This window comes from Podarcis gaigeae (assembly GCF_964106915.1).
Source record: "Podarcis gaigeae genome assembly, chromosome: 9".
Taxonomy (NCBI): Eukaryota; Metazoa; Chordata; class Lepidosauria; order Squamata; family Lacertidae; genus Podarcis; species Podarcis gaigeae.
The window spans coordinates 52,069,456-52,083,788 of record NC_139685.1 but is presented as its reverse complement, the minus strand read 5'-3'; the positions used below and the strand labels follow the sequence as shown (position 1 = coordinate 52,083,788).

General features: G+C 40.9%; 1 protein-coding gene across 1 annotated transcript in view; it reads left to right on the top strand.

The window, feature by feature from the left end:
* Positions 1-106: 106 nt before the first annotated feature.
* USP53 (ubiquitin specific peptidase 53) overlaps positions 107-14,333 on the top strand; it is a 29,690-nt gene continuing 15,463 nt past the window's right edge. The window contains exons 1-7 of the mRNA XM_083756381.1: positions 107-617; positions 7,765-8,393; positions 10,725-10,817; positions 11,591-11,725; positions 12,208-12,321; positions 12,403-12,485; positions 13,900-14,005. Of these exons, the coding sequence (XP_083612507.1) occupies positions 8,250-8,393; positions 10,725-10,817; positions 11,591-11,725; positions 12,208-12,321; positions 12,403-12,485; positions 13,900-14,005 (675 nt within the window). The 5' untranslated portion in view covers positions 107-617; positions 7,765-8,249. The remainder of the gene's footprint in view (positions 618-7,764; positions 8,394-10,724; positions 10,818-11,590; positions 11,726-12,207; positions 12,322-12,402; positions 12,486-13,899; positions 14,006-14,333) is intronic.

Here is a 14,333-nt window from a genome sequence, read left to right as displayed (position 1 = left end):
AACCCTGAGCTTGGGTTGGATGCTCCTGGGATGACGTCACGTCCTCGCGCTTCCAATCACTCCCAGCCTTCGTTTCCCTACGGCCTCCCTTTCCTTTGCCCAATCGGAAGCCGGCATTTCCCCCGCGCGCGCTCTCTCTCTCTCTCTCCCTCCTCCCCTTTCCCACTTCTCCCTCAGCGTCTGAAGTCATCGGAATGAGCAGGAACTCGCTCCAGACTGCCCCGACTACTTGCCCCGCCCACGCCAGTCAGCTGCTGCTGCTGCTACTGCTGCGCGCGCCCGGCCTGCCCGTGCGCGAGCGCGCCGCTCGCGAGAACTCCCGCCCAGCCGCTTCTCTTTCCTCCTCCCGCCTCCTCAGGTTCTGTCCCTCTCTCCCCCCCCCCGCCCCTCTCAGCGGGGGCGCTCGAGCGTCGCCGCTCCAAGCGGGAAAGAAGAAAGTTACTCAGCGGGGAGGGGGGGAGCGAAGAGGGAGCGAGGGGGCGGGGCCACCGCCTGGTGCTGGTGGGCGGGGGAAGGAGCCCTGCCTGCGGCATAGTCTGCTCGCCTGCCGGACGGAGGAGCCCGCGCTCGGGATGGGGAGAAGCGATTGGCGTGGCGGCGGCGTCGCACTGGAGGAGGTGAGGTCCCTCAGGGGATGTGGCGGCGGTGTTGCTGAGGTGGCTGGGGTGTGGGGGGCTCCCATGAGGAGGAAGCGGCGCCTCAGACGCGGGGAGAGAGAGCGAGTGAGGAGCGCCGGCCGAAGAGGCACGACTGGGGAGGAGGAGGAGGGGAAGGGAAGCGAGGTGGCCAACGGCTGGCCTTTCGAAAAGCCGGTCGGTTGTGAACTGGGGGGGGGGGCGGTAGGGAGCGGGGCCCTTGCCCAGCTTCTCTCCCTTCCACGTCCACACACACCCTCACCCTCCTCCCTCCAGCCTGGAACTTCCTGGCACGGAAAGTTTTTGGCGGCAGGTGCCTGAGGCGGCGGCGGCGGCGGGTGTGAGCTGAGCTTGCCCCCTCACGGGCCAGCTCGTTGCTGCCCCCTCGGATTTGGCCCAGCATGTCTGGTGGTCGAGCTGATCGGCTTCTTGTGCGGGGGGGGCACCCCAGACACGACACGCCTCTGCTGCCACCACCACCCCTCGCATTCTCACGCATCCCTCCAGGGCCCTTCGCGGGGTGGGCGAGGGTGTTGGACGGTAGGGTCTCCTTGGTGAAAAGCCTTTCTTTCTCGTCCACCATCGCCTTTAAAACAACAAGAAGAACCTGTTCCTCTCCTCCCCGCTGTATATTTTTCCTTCTGTTTGTCGAGCCCTTCGAGCCGTTTTTTTAACCCTTTAAAAATAATAATAAAACTCTCTTCCTCCTTGTTTACTACTTCACGCTTTCTGCTCCAGCCGTATCTGTTTATTGGCTGTTGAAATGGCTGGGTTTATGACTCTCCGCCCATACCTTGCTCTTTAATCCGGAGCCTTCCTTAAGTGTTTACATGCTGCCGCTCAGCCACAGCGTGTGGTACGGTTTCTGATTTTTCCCCCTCTCCTCTCCTCCTAAAAGCCCCCTCCATGGTTAATTTCAGCAGATATTATTACATCGAATGCAGAAGCAAGTAATCAGCATGCTTGTGACTGGAAAGCGTGTTTAGGGCGAGGAATGCTCCGGGGTTGAGAGACTGGTCTACGCACTGGGCCATTGTTTTGACTGCCGTTGCATCAGACAAGGTTTTGCTAAATTTAACCTTTCCAGATCATTGAAACCTGTGTGAATAGGATCTGCATAGTATCCAGTACAGTATCTGATTTCCCATTCTTGGGTATGTGTTAGTCAGTTTCCAGCAGATTTTTGGCCCTGTTTTAATCCTGTGTCTTCTCTAATTTGAGTTTGTTGATCTTCTTGCATGAAAAAGACCCACAAATGACATGCTATATTCTTTAAAAAATATTTTTGTGGTTTGCATAAAATACTTGGGATACCCAAATTCTAAGTATTTATGTTCATGAACATGCTAAATCAATGAAACTTCATTTTGTTAATGTGGCTAGCTTCAAAAGTGTTAACATAAGTGTTAATTTTTAACCTGGATGTTACACACATGCTCAGTGATTGGCATTAAGTAAGGAAACTGCTTTTAAAGCTTATAGGCAGTTTATGTGTGGCTTGCTGTAGTGCTTATGAAATGAAAGGGTGACATAACTATTAGGTATTTACAGTTTTCTTCACTGAGCAGTAGAATTGATACTTTGTTTTCTGTGAAGTTTTTCAGATACCATATTCATGCTTTTGTGAAAGAGTCACCCAGGGAACTTTGGTAATAACACAGTATTTGGATGAATAAATACTTGCAGTATGCATTGAATGGATAAATACATGTACATTATTAGCTTGTTTGTTGGGTGGGATATATTTCTTGCCCAAAGCCACGCTTCATAGAAGCAAGTAGTGCAGCACAGGTGGCTGCAGTGGGGGTGGGGAGAATTAACAGAAATTGGAGCCCTTCACCCTTGAGTGAACAGAAGTACCTTTCTGAAAACAGGTCCAGTTGAGCACAGTAGTATTTGCTCCTCCGAGCTTCAATACCCAATGTGTTAATTCTTTTAATGCAGTAAAGGTAATAAAGGTAAAGGACCCCTGAATGGTTAAGTCCAGTCGAATTTGACTGTGGGGTGCGGCACTCATCTTTGCTTGCAGGCTGAGGGAGACAGCATTTCTGAAGAAACCCATTGAAAAGTCAAATAGTAAAAAAATATTGTAGCAATTGTCTTAAGTGAATATAATTCATACTTTGAACTGAATAAAGCAGATCAGATTGCAGTATTTGCCAGTAATGTTAAACGGCCATAAATCTTGGAAGCGTTTCAAACTAGATTCAAAACATCAGATTCAGGCATTGTTTCAGTAATCTGTCAAATGCCTTGCAGAGTAAGAAGTGGAAACTCTCAAGCCATAGTTATTTGATGTTTTCAAAACTTTCCCGTTTATTTAGTTTTGTAAATATTTCCACCTTCCTGAAAACTGACTTCACGTATTCAGGACGTGGTTCCACCCCTGCGCATTGTATGAAAAGATTATTACTGGAATCTTGATGTTAAATTCACAAGCCTCGTGACATAGAAGTTCTTTCTAAGTCTTCTAAGATTTAGTTTGCTAGAGCATGCATAGGCAAACTCGGCCCTCCAGATGTTTTGGGACTACAACTCCCACCATCCCTGACCACTGGTCCTGTTAGCTAGGGATGATGAGAGTTGTAGTCCCAAAACATATAGAGGGCCGAGTTTGCTTATGCCTGTGCTAGGGGAGTGGGCTTATAGTGTTAAAGTATACCATTTTGCAATATGAAACTATGAAATACTCTTTCCAAGGAAACTTCTCAGAATAAAAATATGAGCATATTGAGGAAGCAGTGTAGAACTTGTTTTTATGTCAACTGGCTTTCTGGAGAGTAGAGCGTTGAAATTTTAAAATGGGTAAAAATATTTTATTTTTTTTGCCTTTTAGGTATAACATAGGACCTTCAGCTATAAAACGAAATAACTCTAGATCATTAGTTGCAAGAGGGATGCACTAGCACTAGTTTAGCACAGTCGTGCAAAACTGAATATTCAAACAATGTGCACCACTCAAAAAAGTATATTTTCTGTGGTGGGGGGGAGCTCGTTCCATTTGCATAAGGGACTGTTTATCCAGAAGGAGGAAGAACTAAAATCATACCCCCCCCCCAAGGTTCAAACAAGGGTAGAGTTCCACTAAAGGTAAATTATTGGGGATCAGAAGCAATTTCTGAGTATGTATTTATTTAAAATCACAATTGTCTCCAAGCTTTGTGGATCAGACTGAATACAATAAAGATTAAATCAGTTAAACTATAAAATCAGAAATTACTTAAAATACCTGCTGGAATAAGAACATATTCAGTAGATGCTGGAGGTTCAACAGGAAGGGCCCTGTCTAATCCTAGGTCCTATGAAATTTGAAGGATTTTGGGGAAGAGATAGCTCTCCTTCAAACTAAAAAGCTCACTATGTCAATAAATATATTTATTAAATATGGTCATATTTTAACTTCATTAAATGGAAGTTGCTGTACTTTTTATTGTTCTTACTGGGAGAAGTGAGTCGGACAATGCTGCATGTTGTGGCTGCTTTATCATGGAAGAATAGTGGTGGTAATGGCTGATACAGTGGGGATGATGTCAGGAACTCTGTTTAAATCAGCAGGTATTACAAATGGCCTGCCACTGTTAGCTAAGTACATAAGACCTGTACTGGATCAGACCAAAGGCCTGTCTGGCATCCTATTTTCCAAAGTGGTAACCCTGGAGTTTCCTGAAAGTGCACAAAAAGGGCATGATAACAACAGTTCTCCCACAGCCAAGGTGTGTGGCCACTGATCATGGATATTTATGGTTGATAAACAAACTGTTGATAAACAAACCTTCCATTAATGTGTCTAAGCAAGTGACAATCATTTATATTTTGTGGCAGGAAATTCCATAAGTTTATGCATCATGTGTGAAGTAGTACTTCCTTTTGACTATTGTGAATCTACCATATTTATTTTGCCTGAGTGTCAATAGTATGAGAAAAGGTGAAGCATTTCTCTGCTTTCTCTACAACATTCTTAACTTCTATCATGATGTTCCCTCTTCTGAACTAAAAAGCCCCAGCCTTTCTGTTGTTAGGGAAAGTATCTCATCCCCTTGATCATTGGAGTTGCCAACTTTCACAGCTCTGATACTCTTTTTGACATGGGGATTCTGGGTGTTAAAAAGCCACTTGCAGTTTCTGTTCATAGGACAAATTATTCTGGACTTCTGCTGAATGTTGCACATGGGTTAATATTCCTTTGTGTTGTGTTGCTTTGTGTTGAAAAAGGTATCTCGTATTTGCTATCACTCATAACAGTATTTTAAGTCAGCCAAAAAGAAAGTTCTTTTGAGACTGGCCTGCATACATTTGTCAGCATTTTTGTAATAATTATTGGTTCTCTGAGAACAGTGTTTTGTTTTTAGACCACCCATGGTGCCTAGCATCAAATGATGAAATGAATATTTTCATGTTTGTTTTCTCTAATTTTGGTTAATACCATAAACATATTATTTCAGTAACCTCACACACAAAGAAAAATTGTCAGTCTGTTGTTTGAATCTGGGTCTAGAAGCACAAAAAATGTGGAGTGGTTCAGAAAATGTGCAAGAGGTTGGATAGGGAAATAAACCTAATGTGTTACTCACATAAGGTGGATTTAGTGTTTGAAAATATATTAAAAACAAAAAAAAATTCCTTCCAGTAGCACCTTAAAGACCAACTAAGTTAGTTCTTGGTATGAGCTTTTGTGTGCATGCACACTTCTTCAGATACACTGAAACAGAAGTCACCAGACCCTTCTATATAGTGAGAAGGTGGGGAGGGGTATTACTCAGAAGGGTGGTGGGAATGAGTGATTGGCAGATAGCTGTGATGAGCCTGTTAATGACTCTTAAGGACTGCAATAGGTCTTACAGGAAAAAGCAAGGGGTGAGAAGGTGAAAAATGGCTTTGTCATGTATAATGAGATAAGAATCCAATGTCTCATCAATTGGTTGTCTCAGTGTATCTGAAGAAGTGTGCATGCACACGAAAGCTCATACCAAGAACTAACTTAGTTGGTCTTTAAGGTGCTACTGGAAGGATTTTTTTTTTGTTTTGACTATGGCAGACCAACACGGCTACCTATCTGTAACTGAAAATATATTGTAATGCTGGGCTTCTACCAAGTTGCTTCGGATGTTTCATTCATCTGACATTTTGGGTATGTAGATGTATTCCAATTTATGTGGAAATGTATATAGGCTCTTGTTTTGAGCATACCTTAGCTGTTAAAATTTAGTGCTAGTACCTCTGGAACTGAAATAACAAGTTGCTACAAGAAGTGCAGTTTAAGTGATACCATTGCATGAGTACAAAGAGTTCTATTGAACTAGTGGAAAAATACATAAAATGTTGGCTTGGTTCAAAGTAACGTTATTCTCTTTTTGTACAGCCTTTATCTGTAGTTACACTCATTCAGTACTACAAATATCTTTTCTCAGAAGTCAACTATCTAATGTTTTTATTTTGTCTTCTGGATTTACTCATTACCTGTGTATCCTTTTGGTTGTATTGTAGCTCTAAAGAGACAGCTAACTGAGCAGCACTGAGTAACTGTCAGAATAATATTAATAGTAATCCAGTCAGGATATTTCAAGAGCATAGATGATCATGGGCAGACCATCCCCATCCAAGAGCAGTCATAGCTGCTGAACCAGCTAAAGCTGGAAAAAGGCCACCTGGGCCTCAAATGACAGAGCTTGATCAAGGGATATTGCTAAGCAATACATCTGTTTTGTTGAGTACAGCTTCATCCAGAACAGTCTGCACTCCCAGAGTCTGAACACAAGAACACTGGTGCATGTGACCTCAGACTTACTGGGATTTAGCTTCAGTTTCTTGATCTTCATCCAACCCAATACCGTCCAAATATTGGTCAGTCTCACCTGATTCAGTGGCAAGAGAAGTAGAGCTAAATATTATTAGCTTATTGATGGTGCCTCACACAAATTCTCCTAATGCCACCACCCAGTCAGTGGCTTCATATAGATCAGAGATGGGAACCTGTGGTCCTCTAGATATTGGACTCCAGCTCCCATCAATCCCAGCCAGCATGGCAAGTGGTCAGAGATGATGGAAGTTGTAATCCAGCAATATTTTGAGGGCCACAGATTCTCCATCTCTGATATAGATGTTAAAAAGATTGATAGAATAGAACATTGTGGGATCCCACAGCACAACTGGCATGGGGGTTGAGCAGCCCCCCCATGCCATCTTCTGAAGCTAACCCTGTAGATAGGTTGGAGCCGCCCTATATCTATGCCTTCTGCCCCCAATCCACGAAGCCTGTGTTACTGCATTTTATTTTATTAAAAGTCACTGTAGGAGCAAGGAGGAGACGAGCAGGGTTGCATTCCAACTCCTGGCAGTGATCATTAGGGCAACTAAAGCTGTTTCAGTATAAAACCAAACCTAGGCACAGAATGAAATGAGTCTAGGTAATGAGTTTCATCCAAAAGCACATTGAGTTGGCTGCCAACAGGTATTTGTGCCCCAAGGACTTCATATGTTATGCTATCAATATATAGAAACCAAGAATTGGAAAAGAAAGCTAACAGCTGGATCTTAAGATAAGTTAATTCAAGGGTCCATAGAAAGAAAGCTTTCTGTTCTATTATCATAACTACATTCCCCACATTGAGACCAATGTTGGGCGAATGATTCCTACACTGCAGGAGGTTGGACTAGATAACCCTTCCCATTCTACTTTTCTATGATTGAGTTCAACATGGTCAGCTTACGAAATGCCTTGATTAGCTAACACTCTCTTTTTGTAGTGGTTGACAGTAGTTAAATATGAGGTGATGATTTTAGGAAGTTTTTTTAATCAGTTGGTAGATGTATTATACTTGGTAGATGCTTTATACCAAGGTTCCATTGGCAAATGTTTAGGTGAAATGCATGTTGCATCATCTGTATGTTCTTCTGACAGATTCCTGGGATCACTCATTTCAAATGGTGAAATGGTCTTGGAAATTGAAGTTATTAAATCCACTTACTATCTCTCTCTCTTCAGCTCTTACAACCCATCTCTTCATCCCAACTAAATAGCTGGAATATAGAGAAGCCCTGTGTATCCATCCATGTTCTGTCTTTGCTGCTGTCAGCTGTGTACTTCAACTCTTTTGCTAATTTCAGATTCCCTCTCCCTTTCTCCTTACAGATTTTGAAAGAAGACAGATACACGGTGGAATTACTTTTGCAAACCACAGGAAGAAATGTGATTTATTTCTTAAAACGAAGAGAAAGAACCAACCTGCAAAAAGACTGATTATAGCTAAAACTAGCTAAGAATTCCTGGTTTTTTTCAATATAAAGCTGCCATAGTATTTAAGAATTATCTTCCAAAGAGTCATTTGCACTAATATTAAAGAAGAGGAAAAGGTGAAATGCTATAAAGATAGTCCATAAGTATTTGTATGGCTTATCATCATAATATTACATGATCTACTCATCAGAACAAAGTTTTTCACATTTTATTTTATCTCTATTTTTAAAAATAAAAAGAGCAGATGCGATATTGACTTAATGCAATCTGAAGACTTGGACTTCTGAACACAATGCCGTAACTGAAAGGCAATTGTCCGGACTAGGTTTGCTTTGCTTGGAATCCTTCAGTCTTATTTTCTAAACATTGTTTCCTAAATAATGGCATGGGTAAAGTTCTTGAGGAAACCTGGAGGAAACCTTGGGAAAGTATATCAACCTGGAAGTGTGATGTCTTTGGCGCCTACCAAGGGCTTGCTAAATGAACCAGGACAAAACAGTTGCTTTCTTAATAGTGCTGTACAGGTAAGGAACTCCTCATATTTAATGCAGTAAAACACAGCTCAAAGACCTATTTAGTCCAGCATCGTATTTCACGTAGTGTCCAATCAGATGAAGCCTACAAGCTTCATAAGTTATATTGAAAGCTGGCTATTAATATCTTTAAAATGCACCCCCCCTCCGCCATTCACTATGTATCTTCCAAGATTGTACATGGTGACAAGAAAGAGAAGGAGCAACAGCCTCCATTTTCCTTGCCTTGCCTTTTGTACAGTTTGGTTCCAGAAGGAGGGGATGCAAGTGAATTGGCAATAGTGACTGTGATGAGGAGGTGAGTCCACAAGAACCCAACAGCCAGCAGCAAATTGAAGTCTACTGTATATAATTTATAGATCTTACCGTTCCTAACCTTGAGTCTCCCAATGTATTTGCTAAGCAATTCAGGCCAACAAATAACTTTCATGTAATTTGAAACTTTTTTAAAAAAACACCCACAAGGCTAGCAAATGACCACAGTGGCTTCCCATTATTGAGCTGGTGTATTTTCCAGAAAGGGCTGCCATTTTCCCTTGTATGGTGGCTAGCATGTCTGATAATTGCTGCTTGTTTGTATGAACAGGCTCTTATTCTACTTATGCTGAATTTGTAGGACTTCATAATATTGTGGTCATTTGTATTCCATAGAAAATACATGTTAAGCTGCAACTGAATTTTACCTTAGTTGTGCTAAATTACATTTTGCTTTAGTATGCACATATTATCAATGTTTGTCATTTAATCATTTTTGGTAGAAGACATGGAAATGCCGTTTACCTTCTCACCACAGCGGTACCTATTTGTGTACTTGCACTGGTGTGGTTTCGAACTGCTAGGTTGGCAGAAGCTGGGGACAGAGCAACGGGAGCTTACCCACATGTATTTAAACAAATTTGACACTGTGTTTTCATTGGTTGATGAAGTAGTGGTTATCTTCCTTGGCCAAGAGGTACCACTTAAACAAAGTAGGACTGCAGACTTGAATACATCACTCATAATTGGAAAACTTTCCCTTTAATTGATCAGCATTTCAACATGGGTGTTATCAAGCTTTGCTTAAGTAGGAAGAAAATAATTCCTTTGAAAAGCCTTTAATAGGTTTCTTTTACTAACCTATTAAGGCCACACACACAGTTACAAAAGATTCAAGAATATGTGAACATAAATTACCATCAGAAGTAAATTGAGAGCATTTTAGAATGCACATTAAATGAAGTTAAATGATAACTTGTAATTGATGTGTTTGGAGTGAATATGCACTGCTAATATATGCATTTAAATAGGGCCATGCTGGCATTAGGTTTTCTTCATAGTCCTACTTTAAATGTCTTTGCACTTTGACATTGTATCCCTTCTTTCTAGTATTTGTTCAAAAAGAGTAAGATAGGATAGAAGGATTTGGGATTTGTTCATGGAGAGAATTACATGTGCAGACAAAGCTTGATTTGATGTTTCAGCAGTTAGAATTGCTGTATTAGAGACAAACCACTGTTTAAATTGAACCATAGCTGGTCATCCCAGCCAGTGAAAACAGCTCTGTGTGTGATATCCTTTCAGCTGTCATGGGGGAAAGTAGCTACAGTATTTCAGTGAAAATTCTAATATTTCTTAGTTTTTGATCTTCCAATTATTCTCCCTTCTAACAAGTAGCAGTTTGAATTTGCATATGCATAACTTAAATTTTTTTTCAGTGAATCTAGTGGCACAACTAAAAGGATCCTATTTCTAAACCAGAGATGATGAACCTACAATTCCCAGCATCCCTTGGCAGCATGATCAGTAGTCATGAATGATGGGAATTGTAGTCCAGCAACATCTGAAGAACTACAGGTTATCCCCATCCCTGCTCTGAACCATCATTCATTCATTTTACCGTCCATCATAGAAAGATCACAGGCTGGTTTACAAAAGTACATACCATAATAACAAACAAAAATAATACCACTCTCCCCACAGTTTAAAAGGTCATGGATTGTTTAATTAGCCAAAGACCTGGGAGAAGAGCAATGTTTTGCCTTATGCCTAAAGATATGTAACGAAGGTGCCAGGTGAAACTCCCTGGGGAGAGCATTCCACAAGAGGGGAGTCACCACAGAAAAGGCCCATTCTTGTGTTGCAGCCCTCTGGACCTCCCAAGAGGAAGCAGATAAAGAAGGGACTCAGATAATGATCGCAGGATCCGGGGTCTAGTGCTCCATGTTGTCATGGTGTATCAGTACTGTAATGAAAAATCAGTTTATTGTAGGCCTTCAGCTATATATGTGGACAAATAACTTATTGAAGAAATTGAAGCTTTTATTTTCTGCCTCCTCATCTTAGGTTTTATGGCAACTTGACATATTTCGGCGAAGTTTAAGAGGTCTATCAGGACATGTTTGTCAGGGTGATGCCTGCATATTCTGTGCTTTAAAGGTAAGTCTAGAATCACAGTATCCAGTTCATAAAGAGATTTTGAAATTCTTATTCAAGAGAAACATGATTCAAAACTTGTTTTTGTAAAGGAGCATTTGTTAACAGCTATAATTGCTGCCACTTAAGGATTTTGTATACTGTTGTAATTACAGCAATGGAATATGGATTAGAAAACTGGGAAAGAGTGGACAGAGAAGTCTCTTTAAATCCCTAATAGCATATCCTTCAGAGGGAGAGCAGGGAGTGCTAGAAATCCGAGCATGAACACTTCTTTGAAGATATATTGAAACATTGTGTTGCTGGTCCCATTTGTCATTGTTGCATGGAACTTCCATGCTCAGTATACCAGCTGCTGGGGAGCAACTGTGGAATTGGGTTAATGTCCTCATGCACTGCTTTTGGGTTTTCTGGAGATTACTGATTAGACATGGAGGGAAGCAGGTTGTTAGATTAGATTGATAGTTTCTGATTCAGAGGGCGCTTACATTCCCTTCACCAGTGCAAGGATTGCTACCACCCTAGGGCAATGTCTCATTGCAAATCCCATTTATTTTCTTCAAGGTGTAGTTGTGCAGAAAATGGGGAACATGGCCCAATAGAGAGGGCAGGTAATAAATCTTTTCTCTACTAGAAGAAGTATTTGGTATTGCACTATGTTCAATACATCAGACTTCACTGAATTTTCTCCTAGATGAAGAAACCATTGGAGTATGCTAGCCTATTTAAAAACTGGCTATTCAGAAGTATTAATTAATGGTACTGTTGACTTTCAGACTATATTTGCACAGTTCCAGCACAGTCGAGAAAAAGCACTCCCATCAAATAATATGAGGCATGCCTTGGCTGAAAGCTTTAAAGATGAACAGCGATTTCAACTTGGTTTCATGGATGATGCAGCAGAATGTTTTGTAAGAGCTTGATATTATGCTTTTCTTTAAAATTTGTCTTTGATACTTTCTGGCAGTGATGTGGTTAGTTTGGATACAAGAGAGCCATATTCACAGCTCTCACTGAAGCATCTTAACCTGTAGGTGTTTGGTATCACTGGGGTTTAGGATGAGAATAAATTAAAAGGAATCTAAATATTTTGGACACTAAAGTTCTATAGCCTTTTTTAAAAAGGCGGACTTGAGAAGAATACACATGGTATATATTTAATACAATTATTGTTGGAGACGTTGTTTACTGTCCATTACCTGGAGTTAAGTGAACTGTAATTCATAACAAGTGAAGAAACAATGTGCCTTGTGCTTTGCTTCACCATCATGAGGGTATCTGGGAGGGTTCTGGACCTTCAGCATGTGAGTCTGGCATAGCCTTATAGGGAATCTGAATGGTGGGAAAGCAGGGTATAAATCTATTAAATGAATCAATGCATTCCTTTGTTTAGGAAAACATCCTTGAGAGAATTCACTATCACATAGTGCCAAGCAGTGAAACAGATATGTGTACTTCTAAATCCTGCATTTCCCATCAGAAGTTTGCTATGACATTATATGAACAGGTAAGATTTGTGTTTGTTGGTGAATTTAGTGCTCTTAAAGTTTCCAAAGTTACAAAAATTAAAACTTTTTTTTATTTGTAGTGTGTATGTCGCAGTTGTGGGGCATCTTCAGATCCTTTGCCTTTCACAGAATTTGTGCGTTACATTTCAACAACAGCTCTATGGTAAGAGACCTTGCTTTCTCCTTTATTCTTCCCCAGACCTCCTTCATTTTGTTCTTTTTATTTCCAGATTCTCATAGTATGAGAACTGGGAATCACTGGTTTATTTATTTATTTGAAATATCCTAATACATCATAACACAATAAAACAGAGAAACAAGAGAGATGACTATTCTGCAAGAGTTAAGGATTCAATGACATTTGAGGAACCAGTGGAATTGGGTCATGCTTGAAAATACGCACATTCAACATGTCTTACATCTACCCTTCCTCTGCGGTAACATTTCACACCATCTATCTGATTCTGGTTCTTTCTAATAAAACATAGTTATTAACCTAGTTTGGACATAGCAACAGATTATAAGTTTAAATCAGGTAGCAGATGCTTTTGATCTCCTCCTTCTGGCACTTGCTAGATAAGGAGAGGGGAAGCTGCATGCTTGAGCACCAGACTTCTGCAGGGAAGTTCATGTAGCCCTAAACTATGGCTCAGTGTTCTGTAGGAGCCAGGCCATTGAATCAGCTCTTGTCTTTCACCCTCAAGAGCAGGACATCAATTTGGACTGATAGGAATTGAATCCCACTGGGACGACAGGAAGCAAGATTGGAATTGACTTATGTTCCATGGCAGGAGCTACTTAAAGACACGACTGTTTCTGGCCTCTGATGAGGGAACACTAGGGACAGTTTATTTGCCTTTCTCTCACCCAGTCTCACACCTTGCTGAGTTAAGCAGGGTCGGGAGGTGAGTGCCCTGGACGGTTTGAGCAGGCAACAAAGGAAGCCTCTCTCTTGGGACCAAATGTTCAATTTCAGTCCTGGGTCTTGCCCTACCAGGTAGAGTAACCTCCAGTCAGTTTAGGCTGTAGTTCTGCTTCTAGGTAGAATGCAGGCAAGAAGCTATCAAAATACTTTTAACCAGGGGAATATTACAAAACATATGATTATGGCATTATTATAAGACTTTATCCATACACTTCATCACATTTATGAGTATTTAGACTATATGTCATAAATGGCCCCTTCCAGAAATAAAATGGCTGGTTTACAGTGATGTATACCAATACTGAATGCATAACATACAGATTTAAACTATTTATTAATGTGTCCATAACCTGCAGGGTATTTGAGTTGCCTTACTCTGGTATTACTCTGGAATGCATTTCTCAAATATTATTGATTTTTGAAATCCTTCAAAAGAAATTAGGGTGCAAAATAGTAATGGTTATATAATTCCCTTATTCCTTTTCATACATAGTACCTCTGTCTGATTCTTCATTCTCTGCATAGATTAAGATTTTAGAGTTCTAAAACACCCATATTTGTTGTATAGTACATGGGCCAAATAGCGGAAAATAGCTGTTTGCTACTATAGTATTATATGCTAAGTTTAAAATTTACTACTACTTCTCTGCAGCAATGAAGTTGATAGAATGTTGGAAAGACATGAGCGGCTCAAGCCTGAAATGTTTGCAGAACTGCTTCAGACTGCAAATACTACTGATGACTTCAGGAGCTGTCCTGTGAGTAAACAAAAAATGTTTCTGTTTGGGCTAACTTCAACTTCATAAAAGTGATGAAGCTGAACATTCCATAACTGAAAAGGGAATTTGGTCTGTTTCTTTCTCATTGATTTATCTTTAATTTAGACTAATATTGTAAAACTGCCTTGGATTACCACATTCTGAAGCCTTCTTTAGATGTTAAAAAACATGTACTGATAATCCCATGAAGGAGGAGAATGGGAACGCACACATTTGCCCTCCACTTGTGCAGATTCTTCCCAAAGGTTCTCTTTGGGTTGGGGGCATGTCTGCAGCAGCTCACTGTACCAAACACACATAGCCTGCT